This window comes from Somniosus microcephalus, chromosome 9 (genome assembly GCF_052327205.1).
Source record: "Somniosus microcephalus isolate GS21.2 chromosome 9, FLI_Smic_1.0, whole genome shotgun sequence".
NCBI classification, from domain to species: domain Eukaryota; kingdom Metazoa; phylum Chordata; class Chondrichthyes; order Squaliformes; family Somniosidae; genus Somniosus; species Somniosus microcephalus.
The window spans coordinates 57,886,731-57,902,053 of NC_140995.1; the positions used below are offsets into that span (position 1 = coordinate 57,886,731).

General features: G+C 42.5%; 1 protein-coding gene across 1 annotated transcript; it reads right to left on the minus strand.

The window, feature by feature from the left end:
- Positions 1-4,511: 4,511 nt before the first annotated feature.
- On the minus strand, positions 4,512-5,919 carry LOC147112397 (putative G protein-coupled receptor 139). The gene is made up of 2 exons (XM_085998172.1): positions 5,850-5,919; positions 4,512-5,431 (listed from the first exon to the last, which is right to left on the minus strand). The coding sequence occupies exons 1-2, from the start codon at positions 5,917-5,919 to the stop codon at positions 4,512-4,514; spliced, it is 990 nt and encodes a 329-aa protein (XP_085854298.1).
- Between the last annotated feature and the right edge of the window lie 9,404 nt (positions 5,920-15,323).

Below are 15,323 nucleotides of genomic sequence, written 5' to 3' on the forward strand. Positions count from 1 at the left end.
TTGTTGAGTATATTCAAGGCTGAGATAGATAGATTTTTGGACTCTTGGAGAATCAAGGGATATGGGGATCAGGTGGTAACATGGAGTTGAGGTCGAAGATCAGCCATGATCTTATTGAATGGTGGAGCAGGCTCGAAGTGCCATATGGCCTATTCCTGCTCCCAATTCTTATGTTCTTATGTTCAAAAGGTGGATGACAACGTACCAAATAATAGACTTGTTATCAAAACTAAACATAGAAACATAGACATAGAAGATAGGAGCAGGAGTAGGCCATTCGGCCCTTCGAGCCCGCTCCGCCATTCAATGAGATCATGGCTGATCATCCAAATTCAGTACCCTGTCCCTGCCTTCTCCCCATATCCCTTGATCCCTTTAGCCTTAAGAAATATATCCAACTCTTTCTTGAATATATTTAATGAACTGGCCTCCACTGCCCTCTGTGGCAGAGAATTCCACAGGTTCACCGCTCTCTGGGTGAAGAAATTCCTCCTCATCTCTGTCCTAAATGGCTTACCCCTTATCCTTAGACTATGACCCCTGGTTCTGGACTCCACGGCCATCAGAAACATCCTTCCTGCATCTAGTCTGTCCAGGCCTGACAGAATTTTATAGGTTTCGATGAGATCCACTCTCAATCTTCTAAACTCCAGTGAGTATAAGCCCAATCGACACAATCTCTCCTCATACATCATTCCTGCCATCCCAGGTAGCAGCCTGGTGAATCTTCGCTGCACTCCTTCCATGGCAAGAATGCCCTTCCTCGGATAAGGTGACCAAAATTGCACACAATACTCAAGGTGCGGTCTCACCAAGACCCTGTACAACTGTAGCAAGACATCCTTGTTCCTGTACTCGAACCCTCTTGCTACGAAGGCCAACATACCATTTGCCTTCTTAACCGCCTGCTGCACCTGCATGCTTACCTTCAGCGACTGGTGCACAAGAACACCCAGGTCTCTTTGCACTTCCCCTTCTCCCAATCTATTGCCATTCAAATAATAATCTGCCTTCCTGTTTTTGCCACCAAAGTGGATAACCTCACATTTATCCACATTATAGTGCATTTGCCATGTTTCTGCCCAATCACCCAACCTGTCCAAATCGTACTGGAGTTTCATGACATCCTCCTCACAGCATACCCTCCCACCCAGCTTTGTGTCATCTGCAAATTTAGAGATATTCATACATCCAATTCCCTCGTCCAGATCATTAATATATATTGTGAACAGCTGGGGTCCTAGGACCGATCCTTGTGGTACCCCACTAGTCACTGCCTGCCACTTGGAAAATGACCTGTTTATTCCAACTCTTTGCTTTCTGTCCGCCAACCAGTTCTCTATCCAAGTCAATACCTTGCCCCCAATCCCATGTGCCTTAATTTTGCACGCTAATCTCTTATGTGGGACCTTATCGAAAGCCTTCTGAAAGTCCAAATACACCACATCCACTGGTTCTCCCTTATCTATTTTACCAGTTACATCCTCAAAAAATTCCAGTAGATTAGTCAAGCATGATTTACCTTTTGTAAATCCATGTTGACTTTGTCCGATCCTGTCACTGCTTACCAAGTGCTCTGCTATTACATCTTTTATAATAGATTCTAGCATTTTCCCCACTACTGATGTCAGGCTTACCGGTCTATAATTCCCCGCTTTTTCTCTACCACCTTTTTTGAATAGTGGGGTAACATTAGCTACCCTCCAATCCATGGGTACTGTTCCAGAGTCTATCAAGTTCTGGAAGATGACCAGCAATGCATCTACTATTTCCAGGGCCACTTCCTTAAGTACCCTGGGATGTAGATGATCAGGCCCTGGGGATTTATCGGCCTTCAGTCCCATCAATTTTCCTAACACCATTTCCCTACAAATAATGATTTCTTTCAGTTCCACTCTTTCATCAGACCCTATGTTCCCCGGCATCTCTGGGAGGTTATTTGTGTCCTCCTTTGTGAAGACAGAACCAAAATTTGTATTTAGTTGGTCTGCCATTTCTTTGTTCCCCATTATAAATTCCCCTGATTCTGACTGCAAGGGACCTGCGCTTGACTTCACCAATCTTTTTCTCTTCACATATCTATAAAAGCTTTTACAGTCAGTTTTTATGTTCCCTGCAAGCTTACTCTCATATTCTATTTTCCCTTTCTTAATTAATCCCTTTGTCCTCCTTTGTTGAATCCTAAACTGCTCCCAATCCTCAGGATTATTGCTTTTTCTGGCCAATTTATATGTCCTCTCCTTGGATCTTATGCTATCCCTAATTTCTCTTGTTAGCCACGGTTGAGTCACCTTTTTTGTTTTATTTTTATGCCAAACTCGGATGAACAAATTCTGTAGCTCATCCATTCGGTCTTTGAATGTTTGCCATTGCCTATCCACCGTCAACCCTTTGCGTGCCATTCCCCAATCAATCCTACCCAACTCGCTCCTCAGACCATCGTAGTTTCCTTTATTTAAATTCAGGACACTAGTCTCTGAGTCAACTACTTCATTCTCCATCTTAATGAAGAATTCGATCATATTATGATCGCTCCGACCCAAGGGGCCTCGTACAACAAGATTGCTAATTAATCCTTTTTCGTTACATAATACCCAGACTAAGATGGCCTGATCTCTGGTTGGTTCCTCGACATATTGGTCCAGGAAACCATCCCGTAAAAGCCCATGGGATTAAAGGGACAGAAGCAGCGTGGATAAGAAATTGTCTAAGAGACAGAAAACAGAGCAGTGGTGAACGGTTGTTCTTCAGACTGGAGGAACGTAAACAGTGGTGTTCTCCAGGGCTATTAGGAGCACTGCTCCTTCTGATATTTATGTTACTGACCTGGACCTGGGCATATAGTGCATACGGTTAAAGTTTTCAGATAAAATGAAACTCAGAAATGTAGTAAACCATGAGGACGCAAGTAATTGACTTCAGAAAGATATAGACTGGTGAAATGGGCAGACACATTACAGATGAAATTTAACACATAGAAATGTGCAGAGATTTATTAGCATGGTACCAGGGATGTGGGAATTAAATTACATGGGGAGACTGGAGAGTCTGGGATTGTTGTCCTTAGAGCAGAGAAGGTTGAGAGAATTTGATAGAGGTATTTAAAGTCATGAAGGGTTTTGATAGAGTAAATAAGGAGAAACTATTTCCAGTGGCAGCAGGGCCCATAACCAGAGGACAGAGATTTAAGGTGCTTGGCAAAAGAACCAGAGGCGACATGAGGGTAAAATTATGCAGCGAGTTGTTGTGATCTTTAATGCACTGCCCTAAAGTGAGGTGGAAGCTGATTCAGCAGTAACTTTTCAAAGGAATTGGATAAATACTTAAAGAGAAAAAATACAGGGCTGTGGGAGTGGGACTAATTAGAAAGCTCTTTCACTGGCCACAATGGGCCGCATGACCTTCTTCTGTGCTGTGTCATTCTATGAGTCTGTGATTTTATGATTTTAACAATGAACTGCCATCGGTGGTATTGCGCGGGCGTGGTTGAAAATAGGACGTCGGAACATCGCTTGATATGGTGACGTCTAAAGTAAACATATTCCGTATCCATTAGACCTTCGTAGGACGTGCTGACGTAATAGTGTCACGATTGAGATAATTATTATCCCTATAAAGGTACAACACACCGGATCACCTCATGCACTTGCCCATAATCTTTCTTAGTCTATCTGAGACATTCGATTCACTTACAACACCAGATGAGCCCGTTACACACGAGTGTCTTTCACTACCAGGCACCTGAGCTGTGCCCGCAGTGGGTGTATCAATGATTTGATCAATAAAACATATTAATCAGAGGTCTCGGTGTTTCCTGATCCTTGAAGTTCTATAAATGTTAAGGAGAAAGGACCATCATATAAACCCAAGAGTGTGGATAAAGGCGGTCGATCCCCTACCATTTGCTTCCCAACCCCCTCAACCGCTGAAGTTAAATGTCACCTCACTTCCCTGCAAAGTATGGGGCAGGTGTTGTCTTTGTGCAATCGTGTAAAGCACGTGTTATATCTCTCCCGATTTTATTTCCATTTAAGCTGCCGCCTCGCTTTACCCGTTTTACACTTTGGCTGAAAGTGGAGATCAACCCCGGCAACTGCCGTCAGTGCGGGCAACATTTCACCAAACCTCCGAGACCAGGAGCTGGAAACAAACGAATCTTCCCCCAAAACTAGTGACCTTGCCTGTCAATTTAAGGTAGAATTTAAGTTCAGTCCTTGCACTATCAGTTAAGAAATCCATTGGTCAAATATTGTAATCCACTATTGAAATTCACTTCATCACTGACACTTTTCATACTGAAGAGGGAATGTCCTGATTTGACAGGAGTCACTCGGGCAACGAACTGTAGTAACCTGCAGACAATGAGGGTACTAAATGCTACAAAGAAGACCCAGCATAATCGCATACCTGTGACTTTTAACAAGAACCATCTTTAGCTGGCCATAAGGGGAGAGCCAGAGGCTAAGCTAAAATAAGAGCTGAAACTGAATTCTACTGTCTCAAAGGCAGCTCTAGATGGGTTTTGATTCATTTTTAACCAATCTCTCAATCAGTGTCCAGGGAGATTTCAGCACCGTCTTCAGCTCTTCTCGGAATCTTCTTTGAGTAGCTGCATAAATACACGTGTTTGGGCAGGAACTCAAATGCTTCAGCATCGCCCCGATTTCAGTGGCGATATATCCAGGGGCTGTGCGGTCCCCTCGGTAGTAAGTGGTATTTGTCAGTCTGGTAGTTACAAAACTCACGTTGGCTGTCAGCCACAACAGTATAAAACTGCCCGATATAGTGAAGAGTAAAATGATGGATTTCCTGCGGTTCTCCATCTCTGGATCACACTGATTCTCACTGCTGTGACCCCGGAGTCCGCTGCGGGCTCTACTGGCCACTAAAACACGTCTGACTGTCAAAGAATTAAACAAGGCAATTAAAGTGAAAGGGAGCCAAAGGCGCCAGATGCTGTGAATCCAGGTACACGCTATACCCAGAGGTGAGGAAAAAAAAGATACACTTGACCGGCAGCCCCACCGCAATTTGTTAAATATTTGTTCAGATTCATATGCAAAAAAAACGGGGATGTTCTTTATAAAGATGAGGACAGAGACTGTTGTAATAACCGCGGCCGCGGTTCTCTCGGTGCAGTACTTTGTTTTAAACTTCTGGTAGCAGATAATTATAAAACGGTCAAATGTGAAGGAGACGGTGAACCAAACAGACAAATCGATGGTGACAGTAGTCATGTATAGAATGACCCGACACACGGGAGTGTGGGACAGGAATGACAGTGGAAAATGATAACTGAAAATATAATACAGGATTACATTGATGATCATGACCAATAGATCTGATGTTGCCATGGCCATCATGTAGATAGAGATACATTTGGAAAGGCCGCAGTTTCCTCGGGAGAGAATCACAATCGTCATTAAGTTCGCTGTAAGAAAGAGGAGAGAACATAAGTGCCACTGTCTAATTCCAATACACAGGGAGCCGAGAGGATTTTACTCCATTCAGTGCTGATCAACAGGGAGCAGTGTGAGAACAGGATTAGTATTGGAGCCACTATCTGGGAAACCTCCCCACACATTTTAATAAAGTGCTGCAGCGCTCACTCTGCACAGGGTGACAAGGCGGTCCGGAACCTGCTCAAATCCTTGTGTTGGCGCTTTACAAAGCATTGCAACATGAATAAGGTTATCGGATTGAGGGAAGGTGGAAAGTGCGGACACGCGGCTCCCGCCTTGGTTCCGGGTGATGCGGACATGCGGGGAACACGTCGCCTTATCCACCAAGCAGGCAGAACAGGCAGGCCCTTAATACTGATTAACAACAAGCAGGTTACAATAGCTCACCAGGGACTCCGACCGCTGCGATCATCGGGTAGTAAATCTCTTTTATCAGCAGAATAGTTAGTTGCCCCATTTTCTGTGAGATGGGTGGAGTCTGTCCGAGCTGAAAGTCTTTGACTAGCGCGGCTGAGGCAAGGGAAGGGAACCCAATATTTATGGACACTTCAATCATCCAGGGAGTCAATCTGGTTACATCATTAGTAGCATTAGCTACAGTCATTTCACAAAAACACTCAATTAAATTGTATTTTGGTTTGATATTTCAGCAGGAGAAATAGTTGAAATTTTATTTGGGCATTTAAAAAAACCAGATACAATAAACAATTCTTTAAAAATGGAGAGTACAATCTGCCAATACTGGTGCTGTCTCTATTCCGACAGGATTGCTGGAGGCAGCTACCCATGTAATCATCGTCCTGACCCTTCCCTTGACTCACTCCTAGTGCACAACTCTTCCAGAACATGTGGGGAACATAATCCTGCAGCATTGGTGATTGTCCCAGACATTCAGTACTGCAGATGAGCACATTCGGCCGGCACTAGTGGCACTGTACAATTACACTAGTGGTGAGCATATTTCAGCGGTAGTAGTGGTACCCCTACACTTACACTAGAGGTGACCGTGCTCCCCCGGTACTAGTGGTAGTCCTACACTTACACTAGTGTTAACCATACCCCACTGGTACTAGTGGGACTGCTACATATAACCTAAATGTGACTTTGCGCCTCCTGTACTAATAAACCCCATGTACCTGCATTAGAGGTGACCTTACACCACTGGTAATAGTCTTACCCTACAATTACAGTAGAGGCTATTATTCATCACTTGGATTAGTGATAGCCCTACACTTGCACTAGAGTTATCAGTGATACTGCGGGACTTGTGGTACTCTACACTTACACCAGAGGTGGCCGTGCTCCTCTGCTAATAGTCGTACACTTATTATTAAACTTGAGTTCACCGTGTTACTCCTGTGTTAGTGGTACCATACATTACACTAGAGTAAACTGTACTACTGCTGTACTAATGGTTCTCTACACGAACTCTAGATTTAACCATGTTACTGCAGTACTATTGGTGCTCTACACTTACTCTAGAGGTAACCATGTTACTGCAGTACTAGTGGTAGCCTACACTTACACTAGAGTTAACCGTGTTACTGCAGTACTGGTGGTTCTTTACATTCAAACTTGAATTAACCGTGTTACTCCAGTACTAATGGTTCTCTACACTTATTCTGGATTTAAACGTGTTACTGCAGTACTAGTGGTACCCTACACTTACTCTAGAGTTAACTGTGTTACAGCAGTACTATTGGTACCCTAAAATTAAACTAGAGCTTACTGTGTTACTGCAGTACTAGTGGTGCCCTACACTTAAACTAGAGTCAACTATGTTACTGCAGTGCTAGTGTTATCCTACACTTAAGTGGAGTCATACCCAACACAAAGGAAGATGGTTGTGGTATTTCAAGGCCCATCATCTCAACCTCAGTACATCACTGCTGGAGTTCCTCAGGGCAATGTCCAAGGCCCAATCATCTTCTGCTGCTTCATCAATGGCCTTCCTTCCATCCTAAGGTCAGAAATGGGGATGTTTGCTAATGATCGCAACTCATCAGATAATGAAGCAATTTATGCCTACCTGCAGCAAGGCCTGAACAACATTCAGACTTGGGCTGATAAGTGACAATTAACATTCACACCACACAAGTGCCAGACAATGATCATCTCCAACAAGAGAAAGTCAAACCACCTCCCCTTGACAATCAATGGCATTACTGTCATCGAATCCCCCAAAATCAACATTTGGGGGGGTCCCCATTAACCAGAAACTCAACTAGATCAGCCACATAAATACTGTGGCTAACATAGCAGGTTACAGGCTGGCTATTTTGTGGCTAGTGACTCAGCTCCTGGCTCCACAAAGCCTTTCCACCATCTAAGAGGCAGAAGTCAGGAGTTAAAATGGAATACTTTTCACTTGTCAGGATGAGTGCATCTCCAACAACACTCAATAAGCTTGACATCATCCAGGACAAAGCAGCCCACTTGATTGGCACCCCATCCACCGCCTTAAATATTCACTCCATGTACCACCGGCGTACCATGGCTGCAGTGAATACCATCTACAAGATGCGCTGCAGCAACTTACCAAGGCTCCTTCGACAGCATCTCCCAAACCCATGACCTCTATTACCTAGAAGGACGAGGGCAGCAGGTGCATGGGAACACCACCACCTCCAATTCCCCTTCAAGTCACACACCATCCTGACTTGGAAATATATTGCCATGCCTTCATCGTCGGTGGGTCATAATCCTTGAACTCCCTCCCAAACAGCTCTGTGAGAGTACCTTCAACACACTGACTGCAGCAGTTCAAGAAAGTGGTCACCATTACCTTCTCAAGGGCAATTAGGGATGGGCAATACAGGCTGGCATTGCCAGCAATGCACAAATCCCATGAATGAATAAAAAATGCAACCATTCACCAGCACTCTGCTTTCTGTATGATAGCCAAGTCTGTATCCACGCTGCCACTTCTCCTGTAATACTGAAATGTTGCTAACAAATATATTATGCGGCACTTTATCAAACACTTTTTAAAGTTTATATTGTAAGAACAGGTACACACAAGTTGCAACAGCCATGGTCCTATATACATATTAAGCTGAATATGTAGTAGTTGTAGGACTTTATCATTAGTAGGTCATGAATGCTGTTACAGGCAGTGCTCAATAAAAATCTGTGGGAAGAGCTGGCAAAGGAAGGACAAAATGTTAAATTATGGGCATATTGCTAGATAATCTGGATAAAAGAAGGGATTGTAAAGCATGAATAGAGCTCACTGTGGAGTATACAGGAAGAGATAAGAAGACTGTAGGCCAGGTCTGAAAGCGATGGCTACTAGTGTAAAAAATAACAACATTGGGACCAATATGGGGCAGTATGAACCTGTTGACAACGGACGGGCTACACTTCAGCACAGATGGGAATATCCTCGCTGGAGGTTAACTAGTGCGGTGAGGGAGGTTTAAACTAATTGGCAGGGGAGTATGCACCCGAATGATGCATTAGAGAGGATAAGCAAGGTGCACAGGGGACTAGTAGAGAGAATTAGCATAAGAGTAAAGAATAGGAGTGATCAGACAGGAGTCAAACGCGAGGCAGTTTAAGATGAGTTTGGAGTGTATATACAATGCTCGTAGCATGGTAAATAAGGTGGGTGAGCTGCAGGCACAAGTCGCCACATGGGACGATGATAAAGTGGCAATAACAGAGACCTGGATCAACAAAGGGGAGGATTGGGAACTTAAGATTTCTGGTTCCAAGAATCCAGGAAAGATAGAGAAGGAAGTGGTGACAGTATTGATTAAAGAAACTATTATAACACTGGAAAGGGATGATGTAGTTGCGGGGTCAAAGACGGAATCTATTTGGTTTGAATTATGGAAAAATAGAAGAGCTGAAATGCTACTGGCTGTATACTATAGGCCATGAAATAGTGGGAAAGAGATAGAGGAGCAAATTTGCAAGCAAATTATATAACGATGTAAGAACTATAGAGTAATGATAATGGGGGAATTCAATTATCTTAATATAGACTGGAATAGTAACAGTGTAAAGGGCAAAGTGTGTGTGTGTGTGTGTGTGTGTGTGTGTGTGTGTTGGGGGGGGGGTCCTGAAAATTGTACAAGAGAACGTTTTTGTTCAGTTTGTTTGCAGCCCAGTGAGGATGGAAGCAGTTTTGGACCTGGGGAATGAAGGGTAAGGGTAAAGTGGAGAATGTTTCAGTGGGGGAGAATTTGGGGAACAGTGATCATAATAGTTAAACCATCAGGTTAATGACATAAACCTATTCAGTTTAGAATAGTTATGGAAAAGGATAAGGGACAATCCAGTGCAAAAATACTAAACTGGGGGAGGGCTAGCTTCAGTGAGTTTAAAGGGGATGTGATCCAGGTGGATTAGAACCATCAATTGGTAGGCAAAACAGTCATTGAACTAGGGGAGGCCTTCAAAGAGGAGGTAGTTCAGGTACAGACTAGACACATTCCTACGAGATGGAAAGGAAGAGCATCCAAATCTGGAGCTCCCTGGATGACTAAAGATAGAGAGATTAAAATGAACAAAAAGAGGAGGCTTATGAAAAATGGAAAGTTCATAATACAACAGACAACCAAGCTGAATACAGATAGTGCAGAGGAGATCTAAAAAAGTTAATAAGAGAGGCAAAGAGAGAATATGAGAATAGATTGATGGCTCACATAAAAGGGAACCCATAAGTCTTTTAAAACATATAAATAGTAAAAAGGCAGACAAAGAAAAGTTGGGCCCATTTAGGGACCAAAAAGGAGATCTTCTTGAGAAGGCAGAGGGCATGGCTTTGCTACTAAATGAATATTTTTCACAGTCTTCACTAAAGAAGAGGATGCTGCCAATGTCACAGTAAATGAGAATGTAGAGAAATTGGATAGGATGAAAATAGATAAGGAGGAGATACTTACATGATTGGCAGTGCTCAAAGTAGAAAAGTCACCCAGTCCAGATGGGATGAATTCTAGGTTACTGAGGGAAATAATGAAGGAAATTGTAGAGGCTCTGACCATAATCTTTCAATACTCTTTAGATATGAATATGATGCCAGTGAATGGTAGGATTGAAAATGTTAAACCTCTGCTCAAAAAAGATGAGAGGGATAAACGGGGCAACTAAAGACCAGTCAGCCAACACCAGTGGTGGAGGAACTTTTGAGATAATAATGCAGGGCAAAATTGATTGGCATTTCTCGGACATCCTGGAGAGATGTATGTTGGATATATTGGGGTAGTAACGGTTAATAGTCGTACTTCTTTGTATCTTGGAGAAACAGGTTTTCCAAGATAAACAGGATGGCTTTGAAGTGTCGTGAGGTGGATGCATAGCTTGTCTTCTGATATGTAAATTGCTTGTGCAAAGGAATACTTGAGAGTAATGAAGTCAGCCATTAATCACTAAGATCTAACTTTCAGGGCTTGGGTAATAAACATAGATAGATGAATTAATAACTGCCATGTAAAACGATAACAGTTAATTAAGTCTGTTCTTCATAGGGGTTAAGAATAATAAGTCAGGAAGTCTTGTTCGAGGGAAGTAGCTTTGGAGAAAAAAATAACAAATGTTTATGTGAATAGGCTGTCTTCAAAAGATTTGGGATCAGACACATCATGATACATTTGATGTAAGCAGAATATGGTGTATAAAGGAACATTGGCTTCAATAGTTCTTCAGAGAGCTCGAAAGATACAGAAAACAAAAAGCTGCTCTCTCTGTATACAGTTATACTGATCACTGTGCTATATATCAATAAGGTCTGTTCCATATACTAAACTATCAAGTGTCTCATACTTATGCAAAACATGTTGTTGAGAACCACAGAATGAAGGAGGTTGATTACTTAACAGCATTTGGAAAATATGGTTAATAAATGAAAGTCAGCATAGATTTGTTGAAGGCAAATCTTGTTTGACTAACTTGATCGAGTTCTTTGATGAAGTAACAGAGAGGGCTATGTATATATACCTTCAACCAACCAGGGAACAGGCAATTTTAGATCTTGTATTGGGTAATGTGACTGGGTTAATTAGTAATCGCATAGTAAAGGATCCCCTGGGAAGAGTGATCATAGTATGATAACATTTCACATTGAGTTTTAGAGTGAAATACTTTAGTCTGAAATGAGAGTCTTAAACTTAAATAAAGCCAATTACATAGGTATGAGGGGCGAGTTAGCTAAGGTCGATTGGGTGTTAGATTAAAAGGTATGATGGTAGATAAACAGTGGCAATTTTTAAAGAAATATTCCAAAATTCTCAACGAGTATACATTCCATTGAGAAATAAAAACTCCACGGGAAAAATTATCCATTCATAGCTAACTAAAGAAGTTAAGGATAGTATTAGATTAAAAGAGGCTTATGATGTTGTGAAGAATAGTAGTAAGCCTGATGATTGGGAGAGCTTTAGAAACCAGCAAAGGATGACCAAAAAATTGATAAAATGGGAGAAAATAGAATGTGAGCAAGAGCGTCTACAAGAATGTAAAAAGGAAAAGACTAGCAAAAGTAAGCATTGGCCCATTAGAGGCTGAGACAGGTGAATTTATAATGGGGAATAAGAAATTGGCTGAGACTTTAAACAAATATTTTTTTATCTGTCTTCACAGTAGAAGACACAAAAAGCATAACAATGGGCTAATAAGAGTGAGGAACTTAAAGTAATTAATATCAGTCGAGAAAAAGTACTTGAGAAACTAATGGGAATAAAAGCTGGACCTGACAGCCTACATCCTAGGGATCTAAAAGAGGTGGCTGCAGAGATAGTGGATGCATTGGTTGTGATCATCCAAAATTCCCTAGATTCTATTACGGTCCCAGTGGACTGGATGGTAGCAAAAGTAACCCCGCTATTCAAGAAAGGAAGGAGAGGAAACAGGGAACTACAGGCCAGTTAACCTGACATCAATCGTCAGGAAAATGCTGGAATCCATTGTTAAGGAAGTGGTATCAGGGTTCTTAGAAAATCACAATTTGATTAGGCAGAGTCAACATGGTTTTATAGAATCATAGAATCATATAATGGTTACATCACCAAAGGAAGCCATTTGGCCCATCAAGCCCATGCCGGCTCTCTGCAAGAGCACTTCAGCTAGTCCCATTCCCCTGCCTTTTCCCTGTATCACTGTAATTCTTTTCCTTCAGGTACATAGCCAATTCCCTTTTGCAAGCCATGATTGAATTTCCCTCCACCACCATTTCATGCAGTCCATTCCAGATCCTAACCACTCCCTGCGTAAAATAGTTTTTCCTCATGTTGCCTTTGGTTCTTCTGCCAATCACCTTAAATCTGTGTCCTCTGGTTCTCGACCCTTCCACCAATGGGAACAGGTTCTCTCTATCTACTCTGTCTAGATCCCTCTTGATTTTGAACACCTCTATCAAATCTCCTCTCAACCTTCTCTGCTCTAAGGGGAACATCCCCAACTTCTCCAATCTATCCACATAACTGAAGTACCTCATCCTTGGAACCATTCTTGTAAATCTTTTCTGCACCCTCTCTAAGGCCCTCACATCCTTCCTAAAGTGTGCTGCCCATAATTAAACACAATACTCGAGTTGAGGCCAAAACTCAATAAAGGTCCATCATAACGTCCTTGCTTTCGTACTCTATGCCTCTATTTATGAAGCCCAGGATCCCATATGTTACTTTAACTGCTTTCTCAACTTGCCCTGGCACCTTCAACGATTTGTACACATATACCCACAGGTCTCTCTGTTCATGTACCCCCTTTAGAATTGTACCCTTTAGTTTGTATTGCCTCTCCTCATTCTTCCTACCAAAACGTATCACTTTGCACTTTTCTGCATTAAATTTCATCTGCCACGTGTCCGCCCATTACACCAGCCTGTCTATGTCTTCTTGAAGTCTCACTGTACACTATAGTTCAAGTTTTGTGTCATCTGCAAATTTTGAAATTGTGCCCTGTACACTCAACTCCAAGTCATTCATATATATATCAAGAAAAGCAGTGGTCCCAGTACCGACCCCTGGGGAGCAACACTGTATACCTTCCTCCAATCGGAAAAGCAAGTTCACCACTACTCTCTGTTTCCTGTCACTTAGATAATTTTGTATCCGTGCTGCCACTGTCCCTTTTATTTGATGAGCTTCAACTTTGCTGGTAAGCCTATTATGCAGCACGTAATCAAAAGCCTTTTGGAAGTCCATAAGAACATAAGAAGTAGGAGAAGGAGTAGGCCATACGGCCCCTCGAGCCTGCTCCGCCATTTAATAGGATCATGGCTGATCCGAACCTAAACTCACGTCCACTTCCCTGCCCGCTCCCCGTAACCCCTAATTCCCTTATCTGCTAGGAAACTGTCTATCTCCATTTTAAATTTATTTAATGTCGCAGCTTCCACAGCTCTCTGAGGTAGCAAATTCCATAGATTTACTACCCTCTGATCTGAGTGAAGAAGTTTCTCCTCATCTCAGTTTTGAAAGGGCAGCCCCTTATTCTAAGATTATGCCCCCTAGTTCTAGTCTCACCCATCAGTGGAAACATCCTCCCCGCATCCACATGATCAAGCCCCCTCACAATCTTATATGTTTCGATAAGATCGCCTCTCATTCTTCTGAATTCCAATGAGTAGAGGCCCAACCTACTCAACCTTTCCTCATAAGTCAACCCCCTCATCTCCGGAATCAACCGAGTGAACCTTCTCTGAACTGCCTCGAGAGCAAGTATATCTTTTCTTAAATATGGAAACCAAAACTGTACACAGTATTCCAGGTGTGGCCTCACCAGTACCCTGTATAACTGAAGCAAGACTTCCCTGCTTTTATACTCCATCCCTTTTGCAATAAAAGCCAAGATTCCATTGGCCTTCCTGATCACCTGCTGTACCTGCATACTAACCTTCTGTGTTTCATGCACCAGGACCCCCAGATCCCTTTGTGCTGTAGCACTTTGCAGTTTCTCTCCATTTAGATAATAACTTGCTCTTTGATTTTTTCTGCCAATGTGCATAACCTCACACTTTCCAACATTATATTCCATCTGCCAAATTTCTGCCCACTCACTTAACCTGTCTATGTCCTTTTGCAAGTATTTTATGTCCTCCTCACTCACTGCTTTCCCTCCCATCTTTGTATCATCGGCAAACTTGGATATGTTGCACTCAGTCCCTTCCTCCAAATCGTTAATATAGATTGTAAAGAGTTGGGGTCCCAGCACTGACCCCTGTGGAACACCACTAGTCACAGATTGCCAACCCGAGAATGAACCATTTATCCCAACTCTCTGTTTTCTGTTAGATAGCCAATCTTCCACCGATGCCAGTATATTACCCCCAATCCTGTGATTTTTTATCTTGTGCAGTAATCTTTTCTGTGGCACCTTGTCAAATGCCTTTTGGAAGTCCAAATACACCACATCCACTGGTTCCCCTTTATCCACCCTGTTTGTTACATCCTCAAAGAATTTGAGCAAATTTGTCAAACATGACTTCCCCTTCATAAAACCATGCTGACTCTGTCCGATTAAATCATGTTTATCCAAATGTCCTGTTACTGCTTCCTTAATAATGGACTCCAACATTTTACCAACCACAGATGTTAGGCTAACTGGTCTATAGTTTCCAGCCTTTTGTCTACTTCCCTTTTTAAATAAGGGCATTACATTAGCAGTTTTCCAATCTACTGGGACCTTACCTGAATCCAGGGAGTTCTGGAAAATTACCACTAATGCATCCGCAATCCCCACTGCCACTTCTCTCAAGACCCTAGGATGTAAGCCATCAGGTCCAGGGGATTTATCCGCCTTTAGTCCCATTATCTTACCGAGTACCACCTCCTTAGTGATTTTAATCGTGTTTAGCTCCTCCCCCCCATAGCCCCCTGTTTGTCGAGTGTTGGGATATTTTTAATGTCCTCTACT

Bases quoted from the DNA above. Each gene is read 5' to 3' on its own strand.
- LOC147112397 (XM_085998172.1), bottom strand. From the start codon at position 5,919: ATGGGGCAACTAACTATTCTGCTGATAAAAGAGATTTACTACCCGATG. The intron at 5,432-5,849 runs GTGAGCTATTGT...TCTTTCTTACAG, and splicing joins CGCAGCGGTCGGAGTCCCTG to CGAACTTAATGACGATTGTG.